Genomic DNA, 27,584 nt, shown 5'->3' on the forward strand with positions numbered 1-27,584 from the left:
TGAGCCTTCAAAGGTATATTACCTTACTCAGCAGACTAGACACATAAGGACACTTCAAAGTCAGTTCATTAAACATATTTATTGAATACTTTCTCAGTACCAGGTATTGGAGATGCAGAAGTGAACAAATCTTTTAGTCCTTGCTCTCATGGAGTTTATGCACTACCAGTCAACAGCCAAAAGAATCAAATCTTTTGCTGAATCAGAGTGGAAATGCAGCTGCTTGGTACTATAAGATGAAACAATCAAGAGACATATGTAGTAAATAAGAGAATTTATTTGGAAAGTAGGGTATAAAAAGCATGATTATAACACTTAGAATATTAACAAATTAGAAAAAGTTAGAAACTACAGAAAAGGTAGACAGACACCCCAAGGCCGGCTTAAAGGCTACACAGTACAAACAAGCAGAACCCAAGATTCTCTCATGCAAATAAGCATTAAGGGAAAAAGCATGGGAATGTTTACAGAGCACAACACAACAAATATTTTCAAAATTTACATTAAGAAACTGTACATAAATGGAAAAATAAATTAGATAATTTACAGGAAGTGTTTTATAGGTTATAATAGGCTATAACTTAGTCTTATTATGCATAAACTTTGTAGTACATCATACATTTTTACATAAGAATTTAATATTAGAAGAATCTAAACATAAACAAAGCTTGGACCTGACAGAAATAATGCAACCAACAGCGAGTAAGGCAGCTTGCATTGAAGTGACATGTATTATGTAAAAGATGCCCTAAGCTTGGACAGAAGCTACCTAGGAATGATTTCATCAGAACTGAGGAGAATTAAGAATGCCTTTCAATTTTAGTTAGAATGCCAGGAATTCGCTTAGCTCAAACACAGTGGGTACAGGTGACAAAGCATCTGAACCTCACTCACAGCAGGGCCCAGGGATTACAGGTAGGATTAGGAGACTACAGCACAAGCATTAAGACTTTACAAAATTATTTTTTCTTTCTAAATGTTGAAAACTAATAAGTCATTCAGAAAAAAACTGGCTAATTTCCAAATGGCATAGTCACAGGGTTAAGTACTGACTGAGCTACTGTGACATCCTGATAACATCCAGCCACGATGACGCTCAGTCATACAGTGCAGAAACAGAACAATCACAATCTCACACTATTTTACAACACTTATGGGCACTTTAAAGTTATGTAAAAATGAAAATGCTTTCTATCAAAGTTACTTTTTTTAACAGGCCATTTATGTAAAAATTAATGGCAGCAAAAAAAGACTGAAACTCTAAAGCCAAACCTCTGTTTAGAAAACAAATGAGCCAGGTGGTTATGGCGCACACCTTTGATCCCAGCACTTGTGAGGCAGAAGCAGGTGGATCTCTGTGAATTCAGGGACAGCTGGTCTATAAAAGTGAGTCCAAGACAGCCATGGCTACATAGAGAAACCCTGTCTCAAACAAAACAAAAACAAACAACCCCACAAACAAACAAACAAACAAAGAAATCAAACTAGTTTGTGAATGAAGATCAGATCCCCAAGCACAGTGCTGAGGGTCAGCAGCAAGATTCCAGCATCAGCTCATACTTTTAGAAGGATGGACATTGCTGTAGGACTCAGGTCTATCCCATTAAACTCAGAAAAGAAATTTTAAGTCTTCTGCCTGCCTCATTATGTAGAACTACAATCCATCAACCTATTTACAGGTAATTCCATTTCGTTCTGTAAATGTTGCCGAGAATTGGGTCCTGGACAAATTCGGTAATTTCTGAGGGGTTTACTGTTCGCCACATACAATGAACAAAAATATAAACAAGTCAAAGAGAGGAGCTACTAAAAATTCCAAGTACAGTTAATACTTTAACATCTCTGAATTTAGAGGGTTATTTTTCTCTTGTACAAATGAACAGCAGTAATAATCCCTATGTAATTTTGAGGTTAATAGTTAAAATTCAAGATAACTTTACAAATGAAAAAGTGCACATACTTTCCAATAGCTATCATAGGCAGTATCAAGAGAATGGCATTTTTCTGGTTTTGTAAGTACTTATCAGCACGTACTAATGACAGGCAGAGAAGTGTTAAAATTTTATATAAGCACTAAAAATGAGCTCTAGAACATGATGGCATCTGAAAATGTGTGTCCGTCTAAGCACTGCCAAGGATGAAGCAGCTGCTGTGCTCAGGCTCTTGACAACTGTACCATTTCATACAGGGTCACTGAGTTCCCAGTTACAGATGCAGATACGACATCTGAAGAGGTTATGCCAAGGGGCAGAACACCCTAAAACACTACCAAAGCAGAGTTCCACACATACTGAACACATAAGACAGCACAGTGTGACCAATAGGGAATGTTTTAATTTTGCAAGTAGGAAAAAAAGACAACAGAAAACTTGGGACACTCTATTTTTCTGCTGCTGTTTTGAAGTGGCTATCACAATACTTCAAAGAAAAAAAATGTTACTACTAACACTGAGACAATTCCTGTTACAGACTGCAAAACAAAAAGTAATTTTGTAAAATAATGTTATGTAGGCTAGGCATAGTAGCACATGCCTTTATTACCAGCACTTGCGATGCAGAAACGGGAGGATTTTTGAGTTTGAGGCCAGCCTGGTCTACATAGCAAGTTACAAGATAGCCAGGACCTCACTGAGAGACCCTGTCTCAAAAAGCAAAAAAACAAACAAGAGATTATCTAGTGGCACCGATGAAGCTAGCTGGCCTGCATCACTGCCAGAATGAAACGTGCTCAGTTACACAGAGCTTAGATGGCAAAAGACAACACTGATGTTTAGAGGCAATCAATCACCTTAAAATCAGAGTATTTTCAAGAAAGTATTCTACTATTTTGTTTATGTATACCACAAAACTGAAGCTGAAAGCAAAGTAATGTACACTCGTTTTCATTATGCTTTATCAACTTTTTATGTAACTTAGGAGGGTTTCTGAATTATATTTGAAAATGCAAAACACTAACAAAGATAAAGTGCTCAACAAATGAAGATACAAATAAACTAAATACGAAAGAACTTTGTTTCTAACAAAGTGGTTTTATAAAGGACATATAGAAACCACAGCCAGGCCAAGCTTCCCGCCCAAGAATGTAACCCCCAAACATTATCTTTAAGAATGGGTACCTAATGGTGCACACATGTAATTCTATCACTCAGGGAAGCAGAGGCAGGCGGATCTCTGAGTTTGAGGCCAGCCTGGTCCACAAGTGAGTCCAGGACAGCTACACAAAGAAATCCTGTCTCAAAAAAAAAAAAACAAAACAAACAAACAAAAAAAAAAACAAACAAACAAGAATGGGTACCTAGTATCTAGTACCTAGCAATCATATGCATCCAAGGGCACCATCCATTTATAGCTTTTGAAGAGTCCAGTATTTGCAAACAGTGAGAGGGGCTGGCTTTCAACTAGCATGTGTATTACTGGCCTTGGCAATGACTTTATTCAGAGGAGGAATCACTACTCTCCCACCTAAGACACAAAATACTATGTTAACCTATATGATCATGTATATAAGCCTGAAGAGGTCTAGTTAAAAGGCAACATTTTGGGGAGTGGTGGTGTTTTAGATCTTTGTGTGTGCGTTTTATGGCTAAAACCATGGCTAACCATGCTCTTAATATTTGAAAGTTATCAGATTTTTTATAAAGAAGATTCTCTGTATGTATAAAAGACAACAGGATTAAAAAGTGTTTCTTGGTAATCCTCCAAAACTGACTGCACAAAACTCAGAAACTTTAGAAACTAAGTCCCTGGAATTAATTTTGCTTCCATAAAGGAAATACATTAGTTTGGAGAGTGCTAACTACTAGTATGTGTCACAGGCAGTTTTATCAATATCAGTTATTAGAAATATTCCATACAACTAAGAAGAGATGATGCCAATATTATATATATATATTTGAAATAATAACAGTTTGTGTAAAATAAACGCCCAAATAAATGGTCTTCCCTCTATTAAAAAGAAATTCCTGTTTCCTCCCATCTCACTCTTTTAAAAGCCTATATTCATAGTTTTCATGGACACAATAGTGCTCTTTTTTAAGTAGTTCTAGCAGACCATTAATCTCAGCGTGCAAGAGGCAGAGGAAGATGGATTTCTTTGAATTCAAGGCTTGCTTGCCTGGTATACTTAGCCAGTTCAAGGGCAGCCAGCATTACAGAGTTGAAACTATCTTAAAAACAAAAACAAAACAGAAGTAGTTTTAGGAAGCCACTAGCACAGTGGGCACCGTGTTCTCTGTTTTTATGTATCTGGCTATGAAATATTGTGGCTATGTGGTCAGTCCAAAATTGAGATGTGCTCTTAAGTATAAAATATACATCACCTGAAGACTAAACAAGAAAATAAACAAAAGAAGGCAAAGCACATTTCCCAACTAAAATGAACTCATTAGATATGCTGGTAAAAAAAAAAAAGTACTAAAATGGCTTCCACCTATTTCTTGTTAGCTTTTTAATGAATTTACTAGAAGATATACAATCATACATAGTTTAAGTTTATATCTTATTTCTATTAAATGGCACTGTTTAAGAACACAAGCCTAAAAACAAAACAAACACACACAATACCTTCAATTAGGTTGACTGATACCAGAAGCAAACCTATTTATGATAGTATGCTTACAGGAAATTTCAAGAGCAATATAAAGTAGTTTAGAATCTTGACAGCCTTTATCAATCATGATTCTGTGTTCTTATTAAGTAATTATAGATTAGACTAGAAAAAAGGTAGTGTGAGCTAGCTGGCTCACTTTACATGAACCTTAACAGGTAATTTCAGTTCCAAATGGCAAAATGTTAGTCCCACATTAACTGAAGTATAGCGATCAAATTAAGCACTATTCATTTTTTCTTTCCTTTTTTAAAAAGATTTAATGGATACGAGTACTCTAGTCTTTATGCACACCAGAATAGGGCATCAGATCCCATTACAGATGGTTGTGAGCCATCATGTGGTTGCTAGGAATTAAACTCAGGATCTCTGGAAGAGCAACCAGTGCTCTTAACCACTGAGCCATCTCTCCAGCCCATCTTCTCTTAAAGATAGCCCTAAACCTAGAGTTGCTTATTCCTGAATTTCCACAGGTAGATAATCTGCAGTTTCTAACATTCAATTATTTTCTTATCTGTACAAACACTCAAATCAAAAACCTTTAAAACAGCCAGGTGTGGTGGCATAAGTCTTTAATCCCAGCACTGGGAAGGCAGAGGTGGTGCATCTCTGTGAGTTCAAGGCCGGCCTGGTCTACGAAGTGAGTCCAGGACCACCCAGGGCTAGGCCCATTACATAGAAAAACCCTGTCTTGGGGGGTAGGGGTGGGGGAGAAAACACTTTAAAATAAAGAAAGCAGTGGCATTCGGCTGGAACTGGCCACTATGCAAACACTGAGTGAGTGCCATCACCAGAGAATGTTTTCTGATTTCAAAAGTTCCAAGCAAACACTGCCTTCATATGCTTCCCTCCACCAGACACTATTTGTATGCTCATACCTTTAGGTAAAGAAAACTGAACTTTAAACACTTGCCCATAAAATCTGAAAACTAGACAGAAACCAGTCTTTATTAAGCACCTCTTGACAGTCTGCTGGAAATGTTCAATGCTGAACACTGGGGTCTTGGAAACCACACTGAATACTCTTTGAAATGTAAACAATCTCTAACCTCTTTAAGGTTATTTCCAGAAATATTGGAAATTAATATAGGTCCATTTCTCTTACAAACTCAACTTTATGGAACTACTGGCCTCCAAAAAGTTACTGCCTATGTAAAATCTGAGAGATTTATAACATTATAAAAACAGAAATTCAAACCCTTCCAAGGCAAAAGGAAAAGACAAATTCTGGATCTGCAATGCTTTTATGACCCAAAAAAAAAAAAAAAAAAAAGAACATTGATCCATTTGTAATTCAGCAACACTGCCTCAGAGTCACAGTTTCAAAACATCCTTTTAGACAACATCTGATTCTCTCCATTGCTACTGTTTATAGCAGGATAAAATCAGCTTTCATAGTTCACACCTAATAAGAAAGAAATGTGTATGTTTGGGCCTGAGATATACATGGTAGAGAAAGCACTTAATGTCACTCACTCTAACCATATTCCATTTGAACAGTTCAAGGACTTAAGACAGACTCCTAAGTATGTGATTTGCCCCCCAATTTTAAAAACAGTAAACATTTTAACACATATACTGATTAATGCATGAAATAAAAGAAAATGTAGCGTCACCAAATATGTGCAAAAGATTTCTGGAATTCAATAGAAAAATTAGATTTAAACACAGTATTTCAAATCATCAATCATCTGAGAGAAAATTATACTTATAGGCAGAGGTCATATAGACATGCTTTTTTGAGGAGAATATTATAAAACTACCATAGTTAATACTTAGTATTGCCTTAACATTTCTAAGTCACAGAAAATGATTATCTTTGATTGCCAGTACATAAATTATGAGATTATGTTACCTCTTCGCTAGTAACCAAACATACATAAAACAGACTCAAACAAATATTTAGAATCTATTATTCTGCATATGCAAACACTTCTGAGATTTTAAGATTTGTGTCTGAGCATACAGTACTACAATGTTGGCTGCATCAAATAAATAGAAAATCATTGAGAAAAGTTCAACAATCAAGAGGCTGTATTGCATTTCAGATGGAACGCTGGCTATATACACACAAAGGGACATCAATGAAGAACACTTCCCATTACAGGTCTTTCCATGCGGCCAAGCTCATGAGCTTACCGTTCTGACACTTAAAAATCAACAAACAGTATTATTCTTTTATCCTTTGGTTCCCAGTGACAAATAATGAATGCAGTCTCTGGATTTCTCCTAGGTGACATTTCTTAGCAAAGATCTTCGATGTTTTAGCTGAAATTTGGCAGTCCAAGAAGTGCACCAACAGCTCCAAAGTATCCCTGTATGATTTTTAAATTAACTTGTTAAGAATACATATTATTATAGCCTTCTTCACATGAATACATGAAACAGTACATTCCATGAAAGCAACAGATAAAATCCCAGCACTTTGGAGGCAGAGGCAGGTGAATCTCAGAGTTCAAGGCCAGCCTGGTCTACAGAGAGAGCTCCAGGATAGCCAGGGCTATGCAGAGAAACTGTTTCAAAAACCAAAACTAACCAATCAACCAACTAAATAAATAAAGCTGAGAGGTATCAAATAAAAAGCCTAATGATGTACCAACTCAGCACACAGTAGCACATGCCTTTAATCCCAAGCACTTGGGAGAAGTCAATAATTTGTGGCACAATCCTATAATTTCATCATTTATGAGGACCCCAAATTCAAGGACAGTCTGGACCCAGGTGTGTAGTGTGACCTCTCAAAAACCAAAGCACATGACCCAGGCCTAGGAAAACAGCTCAATTCATAAACACAAGGAACTGCGTTCGATTCCCAAAACAAATGTAAGAAAAGCCCAAGTGTGGTGTCCTATCTTTGTAAGCCCAGATCTGGGGAGGAAGATCTCTGGGGTTTGTAGTCCACCCAGTACAGGCCCCTACTGGTGCACTCCATGCCAGTGAGAGCCGGTCTCAAAAAAGGTGGGTAGTATTCTTGATGACACCCGATGCTGTCCTCTGGTCTCCACATGCGTAAAATAGTTTACAACTTTACATATATAGCTACAAGAAGATATACAGAGGTATAGAAAAATTCTATACAAAAACAATGTTAAATAATCTAAAAAAAAGTTTTCATACCTCATGTTCTAGAAACAACGCTTTCAATTGACCTTTTGACCAGTAATCCAAAGCATATGCCAGAAGTTTCATAGAGAGAGTATTGACACGTAAAAAGTTTCCAACGAAGACAACTCTGTTTATTTTCTGAAAGGAAAACAAATTGACTTTTAAGAGTATTAAAATATTTATGTAATAATGTGGGTGTCATTCATTAGTACCTACTAATTTCTGCATAGTTCTATAATTCCAATTATTTGTGAATTAGATAATTTATCAAGATTTATGTACACCAAGAGTGAACTCTGATGTCAAATATGGACTCTGCGTTTTAGTGTTGATGTCATGTCACTGCATGTTCTTGGACTACAACCAAATATACCAAGAGCCAGAGTATGTTGAGTCAGGAAGGCTGTGCACATGTGTGGAAGAAATGGCAATTGCCTTTGTTTTCCCAGTCAGTTTTACTGCAAACCTAACATTGCTCTACACAGTAGAACTACTTACACACACCATAACATGCAACCTGGTCCCTACACAGAATTGGACAGTAGCAATGATTTGGAGAGGGGATCATGAAAGTTGAGTAATGGAAAAGTTAAAGAAGAGGAGGTAGATGTGAGGGCAGAAGAACAGGAGGCATAGACCAACTAAAACATAGTTTGGGAGCTGCAGAGATGGTTCAGTGGTTAGGAATAGGAGCTTATCTTTCAGAGGTCCAGGGTTCTATTTCCCAGCACCACCTTGGCTCTTCACAATCATCTATAACTCTAGACCTAGGAAATCCAATGCCCTTTTCTGTCCTCCATAGTCACTGCATGTAAACGGTGTACAGACAATGGGGGATGGGAGGCGTACAAATAAAATTTAAAAAATAACTGTTTAGGCTGAAGAGCTGGCTCAGAGTTTAGGAGTATTTGTAAAACCCAGGGATCCTCCTGTTTCCCCATCCATACCTACTAAATTTATAAGCTCAAAGCCACACCCAGCTTCTTATGTAGATGCTAGGGGTTCAAATTCAGGTCCTCATGCCTGCACAGCAGCCACTGAGCCATTTCCCCAGCCCTCCATATTTTTTCTTAAGGCAAGCACCACACATCACTCAAACAGCATGTGAAGAAAAAGTCTCAATGCCTTCATAGCCCTGTACAATGCTGCTTGATCCATATGCAACAAGGCAGCACTGTAAAGAAGCCGAGGGCAGTAAGAAAACGTTCAAGTATTTCACTAATTGAATATCCCATTAATAATAAACAAGACTCCAAAAGGCCTTTTTCAATAGTTATCTTAAAATGTTTACACTTTAATTTCAGTCTCATTTAGATTTAGACTGCATATTCATCCCTGAGAATATTAATTTTGAGAATAAGAACTTATTTGTTTTATGTCTGGCCTCAATTTGGTTGTTTCTTCTTCCTTTTTTTTTTGTTTGTGTTTTTTGTTTTGTTTTGTTTTTTTGGAGACAGAGTTTCTCTGTGTATAGCCTTGGCTGTCCTGGACTCAGTTTTTTAGAGCAGGCTGGCCTCAAATTCAGAGACCTGCCTACCTCTGCCTCTCAACTGCTGGGATTAAAGGCATGTGTCACCACCACCTGGCGGTCTCTTTTTCTTTTGCAGGGCTGTGGAATAAACACCAAGGGCCTTGCTCTCTCTCTGTCCTTTTATTGGTTTTCTGAAGCAGAGGCAGACTGTGTAGCCCTGGGTGCCCATGATCTCTAAGAGATCTGCCTGCCTCTGCCTCCTCAGTGTTGTACTTGCTACGAAAAAACCCTTAACAGAATAACTGGGTAAGCAGGATTTATCTTATCCATTTGGGAATCTTACAAAATAGATCTCAATCTGAAAATAAAGGGGTTCTGTAAGATGTATAGGAATCACCTTTTTTATTATATTATAGTAAATTTTTTAAAAAACAAAAAGACATGGTCTCTCCATGTAACCCGAATGGCCTAGAACTTGCTATGTAGATCACATTAGCCTCAAAATTATAAAAATCTGAGTGTTGAGATTAAAAGCATACAGCACTGAGCCCAGCTTGTTTTTGATGTCTTACCTCATTAACAGCACACATTCGTGCCACAGAACCAATGTTATTGGTGATAGTAACTAAAGTAGCTCTCGCCAAATCCTCTTTACTAACAGTTTCTCGCTTCTCCTTATATATCATATTCCCAAAGCTGGAAGAGAGAGAGAGAGAGAGAGAGAGAGAGAGAGAGAAACAGACAAGTCAATCTAGCAGTAATAACTGACAATTTACATAAACTTATATATCTACAATAGCTCTATAAAGTTAGGGCCAAAGAGCATGAGCACACAGGGACTAGCGCAAAATAAAATCTGTTAGCAGCATTTTAAAAAGAATTAAAAATTAAACTTGTCAAAACAAACAAACAAACAAACAAACAAAAAAACACAAAACAAAACAGGCAGCTGGGTGCTGTAGCGCACGCCTGTGATCCCAGCACTGTGGGAGGCAGAAAGCAGGCGGATCTCTTGTGAGTATGAGGCCAACCTAGTCTACAATGCAAGGCCTTACAGCACACACGAAAATAAAGATTATTTTAGAAAGCCAAGAAAAAAAAAAGTGCAGTGATGTACTTTTAAAGTCAAAATATCAAAATATTGTTCAAGATGAAGTAAAATCCTTTCCATTCAATCACAAGCATTTATGACATACCAAGCATTATACTACAGAATCAAAGGTCCCTCAAGCAGTATGTTGTCTAAGGCAGCATTGTCCAACAGAAAAGTGCCACATAACACATCTATTAGCCATATTTTAAAAAGGCAAAAATAAAGGTGGAATGAAATAGATTTGTTCATCTTATTTACAGCCAATATATGTAATGTACCCACTCGACCATGTGGCATCTATTAACTGCATTCCAAGGGCTTGTTGTGCACTTCTTCCAGAGGCCATCCTATGGACAATGCAAGCAGCATAGGAAAGCCACAGAGACACTAACTGTAACATGACAGCAGACAAACCAAAAATCATAGCAAGCAAGAAAGAGAATTTTTATTAATAGAAAGTAAAAGAAGAAAAAACTGGGAGGGAAGGTTTTCCACAATGAAAGGAAGTTTAACTAGTTTTAAAAAAGGAGAAGAAATATTCTAGACAGAAGCAACCAGGGTTAATGTCACACAAAAATAATGAAACATGTATGAGTTGACAAGCGACATTAAATGTAAAGAGTGAAGAGTCTCTGTGAGAAGCACAGATGTACTGAGGAGGCAAATTCTACCACTACTAGAGAGCACTGGATGCCCTGACAAGCAACAGCCAATTACAGCTTAACAAAATCATATACAAAGACAATTATTAGGAACACAGGAGGATTTATGAGGCCCACCCCTCCGTGGGGATCCAAAAGTTGACAGGGAAGGAGAATGACACACAGTTTCTTCTGTGGCATTGCCACTGCTAAGTTGCCAATGTATCTATGAGCAACACTAACTAAACTCATTCTGCCATGAAGAAAACAAAACAAAACACAGAAAAGTAGAAGGGGATTAGCTAATTAGAAGAGAATCAACACAAGTATCAGGAGGACAGGAGAGGGTAATGGAGGTGAACTCTTTAAAAATAAAATACATTTACAAATGAAAATACTATAATGAAACCCATTAATATATATAAGTTAACAAAAATTTAAATTGTTTAGAACATATTTAAATAAACATAAATATATAAGACAACCTTTTAAAGGTCTGAAAGACACAATAATGCCTTAAACAGGTAAGTTCTATAATAGAAAATTGTAGCCAGGTGGTGATGGCACAGGCCTTTAATCCCAGCACTCAGGAGGCAAAGGCAGGTAGGTATCAGTGAGTTCTAGCCCAGCCTAGTCTACAAAGTGAATCCAGGACACCCAAAGCTACTCAGAGAAACCCTGTCTCAAAAAACAAAAATGATTGTAAAAATATTTTTCAAGCATGTTGTTATAATGTTATTGTGAACTGTATAAAGTTTAACCTGTTTAGTCAAATAGTGATTTCTCTGTCCCTCTATCTAATTTCAATCTGGACATGACATTGTAATGTTTATTCTAAGAATCTCCCAGTTCAAGTTTGTGGAAACATGCTCACCATTTGTTCTGTTTTGCCAATAAAAGCTGTCCAGCCAGTAGCTGGGCATCAGAAAGAATAGGGTGAGACATCGGTTTCTAGCAAAGGGAGGAGAGAGGAAGTGGAATTCAGCCGGTTTCTAGCAAAGGGAGGAGAGAGGAAGTGGAATTCAGCCATGAGGAGAGGTCCAGGGGACTTGAAGAGAAAAAAGCTGGAGCAGAGGATAAAAATGCAAGTATTATAAAGATTTTGGCTGGGAGGTAGCCAGATAGCCATGGAGGAACAGATTTTTAGAACATTAAATATTAATTACTCATTTTGCACAAACATTTAGTTCTCTCCCCTCCCCATGTGTACACATATTCAGAAGCCAGAAGACAACTTGCAGGAGTAAGTTCTCTCCCCTCACTATTTAAGTTCTGGGATCAATCTAAAGTAGATGGGCGTGGCAGCAGGCACCTTTACCCACTGAACCATCTCACCAGCCTAAGAATGTGGTCTCCCTAAGTACACAAATAAGCTTAATAAAAATCCCAAAAAATAGAACATACTTTTATGCTTTTAAAACTTTGGTAACAGTATAGCAATGGTACATCCAGAGTTAAAATAAACAAACAAAAAACCTAGTGCATGATAAAGCCGTATCAAATTGGTGGAAAAAATAAGAATAGATGTTAGGTCCTTGTGAAAAAAAATTAAACTAAAACTGGATCTGCCACACAAAACTAAAAAAATTTATAAGTTATGTTTGTTTATATCAAATCAAAGACTGAAGTATAAAAGTAATAAATTAAAACACCAGAAGAAAATACAGGTTAATTCCTTTATATATTTGGAATGTGGAAGTCTTACTTACTATGAATCAATATCCAGAAGCCATAAAAGAAAAGACTAATAAATTCAACTGTGTAACAAGTCAACAACAATAACAACAACAACAACAACAAACCCAGATAATCAACAATCACAATAAGGGCCATGTAAGGTTCTTAGTTTATTGTTGGTCAAAGAAATGGAAATTTCTAAGATGCTGTTTCTTTATCAGGTTAGCAAAACACCAAAAGTTGCACAGCCTACTAGTTCAACTATATGCATATAGGCTTTTACCTGGTGGGTTAGAAGAAAAATCACCATTTGAAGGGTATACTTAACAAAATTGTAGAAAGCATTTGCACTTTACCTTTGGAAATGTAAACTACACACAGGACTACAACAAGAACAAAGAAAGACTACAGCTACAACATGGAAAGATTTCTTTCTAGAATATGTGACTATTTTAGGGTATACACACTATGTCATGTAATGGCACAAATTTTTGGATAAGCAGAGGATTATGTAATACGATTTTTATTTGCATATATCAACAGGAGAAAGATGTTTGAGAATACAAGAAATTTCTGTTTTCCTGGTTTTTGTCTTTCTGAGACAGGGTCTCACTGTGTGGCACTGACAGGCCTGAAACTCCTTTTGTGGATCTGGTTGACCTCCAAATCACAGAGCTCCACCTGCCTCTGCCTCCTAAAAAGTTGTGTACCACTATGGCTACCTGAGAGTCTTTGTTCTGCAGTACAGGATCAAATCCTGGCCTTGGGTATACCAAGCAAATGCTCTTCCACTGAAATAAACAGCACAGGACTGTTTTTGTTTTTGTTTTTTGTTTTTTTTTATAGAGTACAACAGGGTAAAATTCTTAAAGAATGTTTTTGTTTGCTGACTGTCCTAGAACTGGCTTTGTACATCAGGCTGACCTTAAACTCAAGTGGTCAGCCTGCCTCTACCTCCCAAGTAATGAGATTAATGGCATGCACCATCACCTGCCCTAAATTTTTAAATTTCAATGTTCAAAACCTGGACTCTTAAACAGAGAAAAAGAAACCATCCTTAAACCCCATGGCATATTAGTTTACAAAAACTAAATAGACAGCTTGAGAAACAATGTAACTTACCTAGATGCTACAGCCCAACCCGGCAGACCAAATCTTTCATAATCTCCTCCATAAATATCTCGGACCAGCCTATCAGCTTGGGTGCTGTCACCTTTGGATGCCATTTCAAGAGCCTCTTCAAAACTTTCACAGCCAGTCAATAAACTGCATAAACCAAGAAAGGTGCCCCCTCCAAGGCTAAATAAAGAAAAATAAGATAAACATGATAAGTTGTATTTAGATGTTATTTTCTTTCCCAAAGTAAAAAGATACACATTCATTTATTGAATAAACACAGAGGAAAAACGTGGTAAGTGCTAAATACCAACATGATAAAAGAAAAACTACTCAGTAAAACCAAACCTGTCATTAAAGGCTAAATATGCTAGGGAGAAAAACCCCACCTGGCATCTAATAGCCTATATTTTTTTATTGCTAAAAATATACTTTTGTGTGTGCATTAAAAGAAATACTAATAATAATCCTACAATAAGCTGAAACGAGACCTTGAGTTCTGGGTCAGCCTGTGCAACATAGCCTCAAAAAGGGTGCAGGTGCGCGTGTGCGCTAAAAATACCACACAAAGACAGAAATCTGTGGTTTAAATTTCCAATAAATGACTGTGAAAGGTTTATTTAGTTGCCCAATTAGGCTGAAATAAATTTCGTTATAATAGATGAAAATTTAATATGACTTAGACAAATAACTACAGGAACTATATATATCCAGCCGATCATCACGTTAATGAAAAGTTTATTTAGTACTATTTCCATATCCTTTTGGATATGTTCATAAACTAGAACTGTGTGGCTCTAGTCTATAAACAGAAAATCTTTGTTTGCTAGACTCTCCTAAATTTCTATTTTTCATACTTAATCAAAACAAGAAATGTTTATTTATAATTATTTGGTAAAGATATTACAAAAAAGTGGGCTTTTAAGATCCAGGCACAGTGGTGCATGCCTTTGGTCCCAGCACTCAGGAAGGCAGAGGCAGGCGGATCACTGAGTTCTAGGCCAGCCTGCTCTACAAAAGGAGTCCAGGATAGCCAAGGCTAAACGGGGGGGGGGGGGGGGGGGAGTGTGCTTTTAGAGTACCAATACTTTATTTCAACAAGAATATCACTTTAAAATCGACACTCCTCCATAGACCCATCTAAATTATTTAAAAATCTTTGCTCCCTTAAATAGGCATTGCCACTTTAAAATATAGAAAATTAAGAATTGTAAAACTAAAATGGGCAGTGATGGTGCATGTCTTTAATCCCAGCGGAATCTCTATGAGCTCCAGCCCAGATTGGTCTACACAGTGAGTTCCAGGACAGAGCTACAAAGAGCAGAAACCCTGTCTCGAAAAATAAAAAAAAAAAAAAAAAAAAAAAATTAAAAATAAATAAATAAATAAAAGAAAAAAGAACTGGCCGGGCGTGGTGGCGCATACCAATAGTCCTAGCTCCAGGGGAAGCAGCTGCAGGGGATCTCTGAATTCAAGGACTGCCTGGTCTACATACAAAGTGACTCCAGGACAGCCAAGGCTACAAAGAAGAAACCCTGTCTTGAAAAAACCAAAACAAAGAAAAAAGAATTATAAAACTCTTCATATCCACATTTCAGGTTATTACAAAGAAAGTTATGGTCTATTTGAGAACATTAATTTTTTCTATAAAGAGTTCACATTAAATTCATCCTAAAATTTAACTACAGAGTTGGAAAGGTATCTCAAAGGTAAGACCATTTACTGCTCTTGCAGAGGATCTGGATTCAGTTCCCAGTGGCCCTACCATGCAGGCAGCTCACAACAACCTTACTTCAGTTCCAGGATATGTGACACCCTCTGTGGACACCTACACATATTCTATGGTACACATAAATTCACATACATACAAATAAAATAAAACACATACATATATAAATAAAAATATATTTTTGATATTTATATAAATATAAATAAGTGCAAGAGAATTCACTATCCTATTTGATATTGTAGTTTAAATTAAATCTATCAACACATGCAAGCTTTATGCTTAAGTATATCTACAGAAAAAGAACAAGAAAATGTTGCAGAGATTAAAAGAAAAATAGAGTAGTATACTAATAGTAGCAGTAATTCAAGTCAACAGAATTCTGACAATGCCAGCAACTCTGCTAAACTCAGGAAAAAACAGTGAAATACTATACAAACATTAAATCACTATGGAAATTCTGATACCAACTGATGTTGATTGACCATTAATAAACACTTAGGGGTGTTAGTTTTAAATCATTACATAAAAACCTTACAAATAGACCTGTAAAACTTCGTCTATATTCTTTTTAAAGATACTACCTTTTTTCTGTTTGACTGTTTTGCTTGCACATATGTTCCTATACCATGTGTGTGGCTAGTGTCAGCAGATGCTAGAACCACTGGAACTGGAATTCAGGATAGCTGTGAGCTGCCATTTGGATGTTGAAACTGAACCTGGCTTTTCTACAAGAATAGCAAGCACTCCTAACTATTGGACCATCTCTCCAGTCCCCTACGTATTATTTTTCTGGTAAAACTAGGGAACTAGCAATATACTGATATAGCTGGGGCCTAATTCAGTATAGCATACGTGCCTAGCAACAGTAGGAGAGGGTATGCTTAATCTCCAGCACAAAAAAAAAAACAACTTTTAAAAAATTACAGCGCACAGCTTTTGTGCATAAAACATGATGAATGATATAATCAGACCAAAAAGATTACTACCTTGTCCCAGTCACTCTTTTATAGTTGTCTTTGGAATGGACTGCTAAAATACTGACTCCTGAGCCAATATTCACTACCAGCAGTGGATAAGGATCATCCAGGTTAAAAGGCATCTTTTGGCATCGCTCAGGTTCTGAGGCATTAGCAAAGTAATAGCATTCTGCTTGTCCATTGAAACTGACAGAATCTATATACAGCAAGCCCTTTACAAGGCAGTCAAGTTCATCCAGTTTGTGCAGGTGGAGGTTTCCAATCTGAAAGAAGGAAGAAAAAAAAAAAGCAAAAATCAGAATTTTAAAAAGGTCAAATATACTTTGGTTTAAACATATTGTATAGTTTTCAGATTTTATAAAACTTCAGTATTATTCAAGGCACTGCAGATTTCATTTTCAAGTCAAAATCTATCAAGGATTTCACCTATTCCTCTGGTTCTTACCACCTCTGGGGTATTTTAGATTCAAATGGTTGAGGAGGAGGAAGGGATCAAAGTTAAAAGCACTGACTCAGCTTCCAGAGGACCAGCATTCAACTCCAGCATCCACATGGCAAGTTCAGTTCCAGAGAATCTGGTATCTTCTGGCGATGTGGTTACTAGACATGTACATGGTGCACACTTACCTGCAGGCAAAACACTCATGCACATAAAATAAAACACACTACCAGCAGGGAGTGGTGGCACATGCTTGTAATCTCTGCACTCTGGGAGGCAGAGGCAGGCAGATCTCTGAGTTTGAGGCCAGCCTGGTCTACAAAGGGAGTCCAGGACAGCCAAGGCTACAGAGAAATCCTGTATCCAATAAAACAAAAACAAACAAAACAAAAACTACCAACTAACTAAAGGAAAAAAAAAGATTTAGTGGAGATCCTAGAATGGCAGATGTGCTATGCACACAAATACGTTGTGCAAATTTTAAAAATCACTTCATTTCTGTGTTATCTTTAACTATTCTGACATACATTAATTTTTGTCTAGCAGTGCACACAAACATGAAGTATTGCTCACACAGTTTCAATGTATATATTAGTTTGTTTGGATGGCATCCCAAAATTATCACATGTAATCCCACTGAATTACATGTGATAAACCCCAAATACAGAAACACAATATTCCTGCAATAATTTTCCTGTCACATACACTATAACTTTAAGGACAGGAGGTGGATACTAACATAACTTGTTTCAGGAGATGAGATAGCTACTATGAATACGAAATCCCCACTCAACCCCCCAAAAACAAACAACAAAAAAATGCTGAGAGTGGACAACCGGGGTGTGGGATATGCCTTTATTCCCAGTACTTAGAGGCAGGCGCGCACACACACACACACTTTTCTTGAAAAACAAACCAACAAAACAAAACAAAAACAAAAAAACTAAGAGAGTAATGAACGGTAAAGATTGCCAGATTCACTTCGGTCTCCTCAGCACAGCTACACACTAACAGACTCTACCATATGCACCACATTCCATCAGCACACTGAAGTCTGAGCAGTGCAGACAGCCCATAAAGTTGTTTAAAAATGTTCCAGGTCAAACTCTGGTCATGCACATTCACCTCCTCAGGGAAAAGGAATCTTCTAGATCATCAGCTCTCAACCTGTGGGTCCTAATCCCTTGGAGTGGAGTTGGGGGGTATCAAACTACCATTCCACAGGATTCATCTAAGAGTGTACTGGAAAACAGAAGTATTTACTTTATGATCCAGAACAGTAAGTAGCACAATTAAAGTTATGAAGTAGCAATTAAGATAATTTAATGATAGGGGTCACACAACATGAGGTACTGTATTAAAGGGTCCCAGTACTAGGAAGGGTGAGAACCACTGCCCTAGATAGAAGGCCAGCCTTGTATTTAAAACTGAATATTCAAATTAATTTATGGTTTTCAAATAATAGACACCTACTGTGCGAAAATCTTTCTCAAACTTGTAAGCACCACCTCCTGTAGCACTCAGCACCGTTTGTAAGGTTGAGAAATTTTTATCTCTCCCCATTTGGATAAAAGTAGGCAGGTCCTGGGTTGGAAATCTGATAAAGTGCAAGTTCCCTCTTCGTCCAAAAAGTGTTAAATCCTTTAGTTCAAGGTGCACATCCCGAATGCCAGTAGATCCATATGCTACATTAGAAGTCAAATATTTCCGAATACTTTTTAAGCTCTCAACTTCCTCTTGTTCTTCCTCTGCTGTGATATCGATAGGTTCAAAATATGAGAGCTTTACCAGCGTTCCCCCAATGTCCATGCCAAACCATGGGAAAGCTGTGAATTAAAAAAAAAAAAAAAAAAAGTCACAAACTCCATTTACTCTGTAATTAATACTTAATGACTAAGACCTTCAGTTTTTCCTTCAGTTTTATTTGCATACTTTTTAAAAACTTAAATGATATTGAAGACATTGCCTAAGACCTTTAAATTCTTTATCCCAGATACCCCTATTCATTCATTAAATTTATCATGTGACTTAGGTGATAAGAATTTGAACACTTTTTGTTTTCTGAGACAAGATGTCTCTATGTAACCCAGACTGTCCTCAACTGAGACACACCATTGCTGCACAGCTGACAAGAAGAATTTAAATTAATCGTTATCACTAGAATTTAAATTTTAGGGGAGAGGTTAAGACTTATTTATTCTATATGTATGAGTGTTTTCTTCCTCTATGTATATGCCCATTACCCAAGAAGATCAGACGAAGGCATCAGATCCATCTGGAACAGAGTTGTGAGCTAGCATGAGTGCAGGGAATTAAACCTGGGTCCTCTGCAGACCTCCTACAGTTTTTAATGTAATAAAACCAAGAGCTGAACAGAGAGCTCAGTGGCCACAAGAGTTTGCTGCAAAACAAGAAGGATCCCAGGACTCCCAAATGAATGTAATAGAAAGTCATCCAAATGAGCACCAGTAACCTACGTGCCAGGCGAGATAGGAAGTGTGTGTCTCAAATAAAACAAGGTAGAAGGCCAAAAGACCAACACTGCATCTCACTGTGTGCTTGCCTACATCCTTACAACACAGACATGCACACATATACACACACAGGAAAAAAAAAAAAAAAAGTCAGGCAGCAGTGGGGCATACCTTTGATACCCAAGACATGGTGAATTTGCGTTTGAGGCCAGTCTGGTCTAAATACTGAGTTCCAGAACAGCCAGGGCTACACACAAAAACCTTGTCTCAAAAACCAAACAACAACAACAAAACACACACACACACACACACATACCAAAACACAATAACAAAAACCTGGCCGAAAGTCACATCAGATAACCAACAGGAAAACTATTTCCTTAAATTGAAATTTTGGGAGATTAGAGATGGCTCAGTGGTTAAAAGCACTTGTTACTTTTCCAGCACACCTGAGTTCCACCCAGATCAGGCAGCTTCCCCATCACCTGTAACACCAGTTCCATGGGATCCAACACTCTGACTTTCACAGGCAAACACACAAATATAAATATTTTAAAAATCCAATGAAATCTTTCTTTGCTCATTCAGCATGTTAAGTTTCTTTGGTACATACAACTAACCACACTGAGCTTCCTATATAAGAACAAGCACACTTTAACTAGGATTATTATTTAGGGTTAGGACTTCAACTAGCTGCTGCATTGCTCTGGGGGAAAAAAATCTGATGTCTTTTTGAATGTGGAGAATGCTAAAAACAAAAATTAGCCTACCCAAAGGCAAAGAGCCCTAATGCAGTTAGGGAAATAGGACAAAGACTCAAGCTGAGAAAATAAGAGTCTTAGTCTTGAATCCATAGACAATTTCAGTCACCAATTTTTTTCTCCACAAGAAAATGTAGTTTGGCTGAACATTAGAAAGCTTTCTTAATTAGGAATATAAAGGACAGGCAGACAAAGTATAAGAGGCACTTACATATTTAACGGTACATAGCAAGTAGAAAATCAAGACCATCTAAGCATTATTTGAAAATTACAGATTTCTGGACCCTCACACCAGAGGTGCTGGGCTATATTACCTGAAGACTTAGACCTAGGAGGCTCAAGGTGGCTCACAAATACCAGTAACTCCAGCTCCAGGGGATCTGACACCAATCCGGCCATTGTAGGCACTCGTATGAAGCTCAGTTAGGTAAAAAAGAATGTGGTATCACCAAGTTCTGCTTTCAGTTCATGAAACCTACAATTTCTTGAGAAATTTATTCATGGTCTGCCTAGCCTTGCTTTAAAAGAGGGGGGGGGATTCATGTGTAAAGTTACAGGTCATTTCCCTACCCACCCCCACTAATGCTTCCAATGCAGTATTGACAGGAGACATCTTACACAGTGTTTGAACAAATTCTTCTTTGCATTTCATGGTTTAAAAAAAATTTTTTTTTTTTTTACATTGGAGCTCAGGCTAACCTGGAATTATATATTTATAAAATATATATTTATAGCCCGAGTTGGCTTTGAACTTGTAGCAATCCTGATTCAACAATGTTGGTATTATTGTCTGAGTTACAAGACCTAGGTATACAACTTTTAAAAATGGGACCAGATGACACTGATCAAGAGAACTTGAATTTCCCTCATTGTTCTAACTTAAAAAAACAAACAGCAACAAAAGAAACCATGTTATTACGACATGTTTTGGTGATGATTGATAAATTTTTTGGCATTAACCTAACCAAAAGAAGTTCTTATATTTAAGTGATACTTGATTCTAGAGTTCATAGTTTATAAAAATAATAGTTTATAAAATCCACTAAAAGGCAGTATTTGCATATTCTCTTCCAACCCTTTTCTGTTTTGGTAATTCAAGCAAGCAAGTGTTTGCATACTAAGCAAACACTCTACCTCTGACCTGTATCCCCAACCCTTTGCAGACTTTCTCAGGCTAATGGCAAACACAGGTGCCAACACACACACAGTCATTGAGAGTACCAACTGCACATTCAAAGTTTATTCATTTTCCAGCCAGAATATTCTATTTACAGATTTACAAACATCAGAATATTGACATTCTTGAATGCGAACTTACAATTAACAGTTAACATTTCTTAAACAAAACCACGAATTAAATTTCAGCAGAAGCTTGCCTAAGCAAGTATATTTGAAATTTGGGTATACTAGAGAATAAGAAGTCACCAACTTTTCTAAAACTGTGACTGAGTACTAAAGTATTTTTGTTTGTCTGTTTTGTTTTTCGATACAGGGTTTCTCTGTGTACCCTTGGCTACCCTGGCCTCACTTTGTAGGCCAGGATGACCCCAAAATCAAGAAGATCCACCTGCCTCTGCCTCCCTGAATTCTGGAATTAGAGGCATGTGCCACCAGTTGTATTTTTTATTCTAAGTTATGAATAGCCAATTCCAAAATGTATATTCTGGCTACTCTGAAATGTGGGTTATGATAAGGACATAAGTACTGAAGGTAACCAAAAATCTCAATCTCTTTGTAGCAAACAGTTTGGTCTCTCCTCTGTACCTTAACACTAGCCCCATTCATTTGAACTGTGAAATACAAGAAACTGTTACTATTAGTTAAATCTTTTAGAGAAAGGAAAAAGTAGTTATAAGTACTATTAAAATAATAAAACCACAGCCAGGTGTGGTGGTGCACACCTTTAGTCCCAGCACTTGGGGAGGCAGAGCCAGGCAGATCTCTGTGAATTCTAGGCCAGCCTGGTCTACAAAATGAGTCCAGGACAGGCAAGACTACACAGAGAAACCCTGTCTCAAATTAAACAAACAAACAAAAACCACAAACAATGACAACAACAACAACAAAAAACCCCACAGAAAAACAAAAAAGCTTTTGAGACAGCTCTTAAGAGTTTGGTTTTCAGTACCCAGGTTCAGCAGCGTAGACTGCTGATAATTCCAGCTCCAGGGAAACTGATGCATTCATGCTTCTGGTCTCTTCCTGCGCTACAGTTATATCTACATACACACATAATTTAAAACAACTTTTGTACAATTTTTTTTTTAACCATGTATTGCTTTTAAAAGGTTCCCTGGGCAAGTTGCTTGTACCAAAAAACCAAGCACATCCTAACTTAAAAAAAAAACAAAAACAAAAAAACTTACACATTTAACACACACACACAGAGAAAGAGCCAAGGGCAGCCTAGTCTACATACATAGCATGGCAGCCAGAACTACATAACAGCACTGCTAAACAAAGCTGCATGTTTCTTACAGCACATTAACACTTTTATTAGTTTATAATGACTTTCTTTTTTATTATACTATTATTATTATGTTTTTCAAGACAGGGTATCTCTGTGTAGCCTTGGCTGTCCTGAACTCACAGAAATCTGCCTGCCGGGATTACAAGTGTGTCCCACCACACACACTATCTGACATTCTTTTTTTTAAATCAGGAAAATAACTGAAAAGGATTCACTCTGCCAACAACGCAAATTTAAAAATTGGGCGGGAAACCACCTCATTACATTTGTGTTTATGTAGATGTGTAGGACATGCCTGCCACAGTTTGCATGTGGAGATCAGACAGAGAGGGCAAATTCTGTCAGTCCTTTCTCTACCATGTAGGTTCCATGGACTACACTCTGGTCATCAGTCTTGCTAGCACAACATTGTTCTGGAACTCACTTCCTTAAGCCAAGAAATAACCACTATTCAGGTGCTGAAGAGATGACCCAGCTGTTAAGAGCAGGTATTGCTTTTCCAGAGGATCTGAATGGGTTCCAGCACTCACTTCAGGTGGCTCACGACTACTGTAACAACCTAGCTCAAACTGGTCTGAGGGCCTCTGAAAGAATCTACCCAGCAGTGTATCAGAGATGATGCTGAGGCTCATAACCAAACTTTGGGCAGAGTGCAGGGAATCTTATGAAAGAAGGGGGAGATAGAAAGACCTAGAAGGAACAGGAGCTCCGCAAGGAGAGTAAGAGAACCAAAAACTCTGGGCACAGGGGTATTTTCTGAGACTGATACTCCAACCAAGGACCATTCATGGAAATAACCTAAAACCCCTGCTCAGATGTAGCCCCATGGCACCTCAGTATTCAAATGGGTTCACTAGTAAGGGAAACAGGGACTGTCTCTGACATGAACTCAGTGGCTGGCTCTTTGAGCACTTCCCCCTGAGAGGGGAGCAACCTTACCAGGCCACAGAGGAAGACAGTGCAGCCAGTCCTGATGAGACCTGATAGACTAGGATCAGAGGGAAGAGGAGACCCTCCCCTATCAGTGGACTTGGAGAGGGGCATGGGAGGAGATGAGGGAGGAAGGGTGGGATTGGGAGGTGATGAGGGAGGGGGCTACAGCTGGGATACAAAATGAATAAACTGTAATTAATATTAAAAATTAAAAAAAAAAAGAACTGGTCCGATACCTCTGGCCTCCACACATGCCAGCACTCATAAAACATACACCACACATACACATAATATAAGTAAATAGAAAAAAAAATCGCATTCAAAAGGAAAGAGGGAGGCAACAAGAACACAGAAGACAAACTTTTAATTACTCTTATCATTTAGCAAATGGTCTGATTAACAATTTTTGAATTTTCTAGTACATTATTTTGGGTAGCATATATATTGGTAAATTACAATAGCTGGAGTTCATGAATAAACTAATTTCACTCTTCCAGCTGATCAAAACAAATGAAGACCTGGATTTTCTGAAACAGACTAAGAAAATGCCTATCTTCATATCTTCAGTATTAAGAGTCCTTATTTTTGTTTTCTTTAGTAAATTCCTCATTTCTAATGGGAGTTACATTAGCAACTATTACCTCCTAACATATTTTACTATCTACTGGAACTGACAATTCTCAATATTAATAAATCTACAAATAAACTAAATTATATAAACACATGCTTTGCTCAACAAAATTTTCAAGTACCTTACTACTTGGTTGGCACTTACTAAAAACCTGTATCACATTAAATAATTTATCTTTTACTATCACCTTGTTAGTCCAGCTACACAGTATACAGATAGATAGGCAAAACATAAGCTGAAAAATCTAAGGTTTAAGAAATCATGTGGGCCAGGGTGGGAATGGTGGCACCAGCACTTGGGAGGCAGAGGTGGGGGGAGGCAGCCTGATCTGCAAAGTGAGTCCAGGACAGAATACAAAGAGAAACCGTCTCAAAAATAGAAAAGAAAAATAAGAAATGAAGTCATGTGGGCCAATCATGGCCACCAAGGCCAGGGAACCAATGAAAATTCTACAAGCAGAGAAAATGAGTTTACTGAAGGAAGATGTCAAGTGTTCCCCATGACTGTATAAAGATGCATTAGGGTGTGGGTGTTTGTGTTTTCTTGAGGCAGGGTCTCACTCTACACAAGAGCTGAAATGACAAATCTGAACTACCTTTAAACCTAGCACTTGGGAGTCGAAGGAAGGCAGAATTCCAGGCTAGCCTACAATATGTGGAGAAATCCTGCCTCAGGGAAGAAAAAAAAAATCATGTAACAAAAAACCATGTAGGACTTATTCCTTTTCCCTGGAGATGAATTAACATAATTCAACCCAGATGATAAAAGTAATTCTTTCTTGTTTTTCAAGAGGGTTTCTTTTTGTGTAGCCCTGGCTGTCTTGCAACTAGTTCTGTAGACCAGACTGGCCTTGAACTCAGAGATCTGCCTGCCTCTGCTGAGATTAACGGTATAAGCCACCAAGGCCAGGCAACCAATGAAAATTCTAAAAGCAGAGAAAATGAGTTCACTGAAGGAAGATGTCAAGTGTTCCTCATCACTGCATTAAGATGCATTAGGGTGTGTGGGTTTGTTTTCTTGAGGCAGGGTCTCTATACAAGAGCTGGAATGATACACCATGCTAATTTAAGGTGCGATAATTTAACCTAGGAAAAGTAAACTTAGTCACTGTTTCATAGACTTCCTTTTTTTGTTTTGGGTTTTTGGAGGCAGCATCTCAACCCCTATCTACAGCTGGCCTCAGATATTGGTGAACTTACCAGTCTCTGACTTCTGAGCGCTGTGATTAAAGGTGTGCGCCACCAGATTTCTTGAACTAAGAAATCACTGTGAAGCCAGGTGGCAGTGGAGAATGCCTTTAATCCCAGCAGCTGGGAGGCAGAAGCAGGCAGATCTCCTAGTTGGAGGCCAGCAGGTCTACAGACTGCTACACAGAAAAGCCTTGTCTCAAAAAAAGAAAAGAAACTATTGTTATTTCTTCTATAAGCAGATAATCTAAGATTAAAAGAAAAAAAATGTTTCCCAAGTATTTAGACTATGCCCTGTAGGTAGAAGAGAAACAGCACTGCACTTTGAGCCAGAACTAGGATACTAATAGTTACTGAGTGGAGGTTCAATTTCCTCATCTTTACACACCAAAACCTCTCACACTTAACCAACAGTTTCTAGACCACTTTGGTCTAGAAGTGTGAGGTGTATGGGAACAGGCAGGAAAGGTGTTCCTACCCTACTCTGTAGCTGACCTCTTGGAGAAGTTGGCAGGATAGTATGAAACACTAGAAAACAGAATCCCTAGTTCGTAGAGAATGAAAGGCTGAGCCAATAAATAAGCTAAGTGCACGAATAAAAGGCTTTTAAAAGACAGCTTATGAAACTTGATGTCTCTTAGAATTTTTGAAGTATATGCATGTACATTGCAGAAAAAGCTCAGGGTATTTACCTCGATATTAAAGTGGTTCGAAGTGGGTCGCTGAAATACAGGTGTTTTAACCTTTTTGTTTATCTGCTTTCTAAAACACGAAGCAGCTGACACTCTAAACTGCCAAGGCAATTTATCTACAGGCAGATTACACGCACATGCGTTGAAAAGCTCTCACTGCAACAGTGACAACTCCCAGGACCTACCTGGACTTCAAGGACACAAGCAGGAGACCCAGAAACCAGTTTTAAAAAAAGGAAGAAAAAGAAAAGAAGGGGTGGGAGGAACCAACCCCAAACTGACAGTCATGACTAACTCTGTGCTCCCGCCTCGAAAACCCCGAGTAAAAATTCTCCCATGTACCTCCTAGATCTCCCTCCAGGAGCAAGTGGGAGCAGCGGGATGGGGAGCGGCAGAAGCTCGCCCGGCAAGCATGGGGGTGGGGAAGTCCGCCGCCTGCAACCAGCGGTGGCAGCGTCCCCTCCTTCCCTTCCTTCCCCGGCGGGCGCCCGTGACCAATCGCGAGCTTAAAGCAGGCCGCTCCGCCCGATGCTCCCGGGGCCGTCTTTTCAACCCGAGGGTCCCGGTTCCCATCTTACAGGGTTTTTTGGCATCCTTGATCTTCATGGCGTCCGCCTAAGGCGCGAGGGGCAGCCTCGGGTGCAGAGCTCGGCAAAGACCTGCGACTACTCCCGAGCTGGCTGGGCAGCGCGGCGAAGCCCGGCCGGTTCCTCCCCTCAGGCCGGGCGGGGCGGGCCTAGGGCGGGGCGGCGGCGCCTGAGGCGAGGGGCGGCCCACGGGGCGGCCCCGCAACCCCGCAAGGGGCGGCCGGGACCGAGCGAGCCGGGGAAGGCCGCGGGCCTCGCCGCTCCGTGGCCCCCCGCAGCCGCTCCAGACAAAAGGCCCCGGTCCCCCGAGCCTCCGCCGCCGCCGCCGTCGCCGCCACCGCCGCCGCCGCACTGAGAACTTGCCCGCCCAGGCCCTGAGCCCACGTGACTCAAGCCCCCTCGCCTCGCTCTCCGCGGGGCTGCTAGGAGTTGTAGTTCTCCGCAGCGTGAGGCTCCACTCTCTTGCGGCAGACGCGCGGACGGACTACAAAGCCCAGGATGCCTCGCGACCCCGATTTCCAGGACCCTCCGCTTCCGGTGATCGCCTCAGAGTGGTCCCAGCGGGAAGGGGGCGTGGCCTTAGTCACGCCAGCAAGGAGGCTGCCAATGGTGGGAGCCGTGGGCGGTCCGGGCAATTCCCCGGCTGTGAACTCTGTGGGCACTGTCATGGCTGTCAAGCACTAGCACATTTTACCCTTGGTGGCCGTGCCAAAATTCAAGGATTACGTTTGATGAGTTAAAGTCATTCACAAAGAAACCCACTGAAGGAACGACTTGAATATTGGGGTTGGAATGTCATTAATGGTGGTAACATTTACTACATCATTATTATTTACTGTAACCTAACAGCCTGAGCTCCATGCAAGTTTTATTTATTGTGAATAGACAGGAGGAACTGGGCAGTCAAAACACTTGAAAGTCTCGGTGGGGTCGTGGAGCAAAACCTTTAATCCCTGCACTCCAGAGGACACCCAGAGCTACAGAGAAACCTGTCT

The 27,584-nt window shown here is 39.0% G+C and overlaps 1 protein-coding gene across 1 annotated transcript; it reads right to left on the reverse strand.

Annotated features, from left to right (window-relative positions):
* Positions 1–259: 259 nt before the first annotated feature.
* Positions 260–27,041, reverse strand: Pank3 (pantothenate kinase 3). Its single transcript, XM_021631484.2, has 7 exons — positions 26,581–27,041; positions 18,328–18,680; positions 16,425–16,678; positions 13,716–13,892; positions 9,755–9,878; positions 7,724–7,849; positions 260–6,921 (listed from the first exon to the last, which is right to left on the reverse strand). The coding sequence occupies exons 1-7, from the start codon at positions 26,606–26,608 to the stop codon at positions 6,871–6,873; spliced, it is 1,113 nt and encodes a 370-aa protein (XP_021487159.1). The 5' UTR covers positions 26,609–27,041; the 3' UTR covers positions 260–6,870.
* Between the last annotated feature and the right edge of the window lie 543 nt (positions 27,042–27,584).

Source organism: Meriones unguiculatus, chromosome 11, assembly GCF_030254825.1.
Source record: "Meriones unguiculatus strain TT.TT164.6M chromosome 11, Bangor_MerUng_6.1, whole genome shotgun sequence".
In the NCBI taxonomy this organism is placed as follows: domain Eukaryota; kingdom Metazoa; phylum Chordata; class Mammalia; order Rodentia; family Muridae; genus Meriones; species Meriones unguiculatus.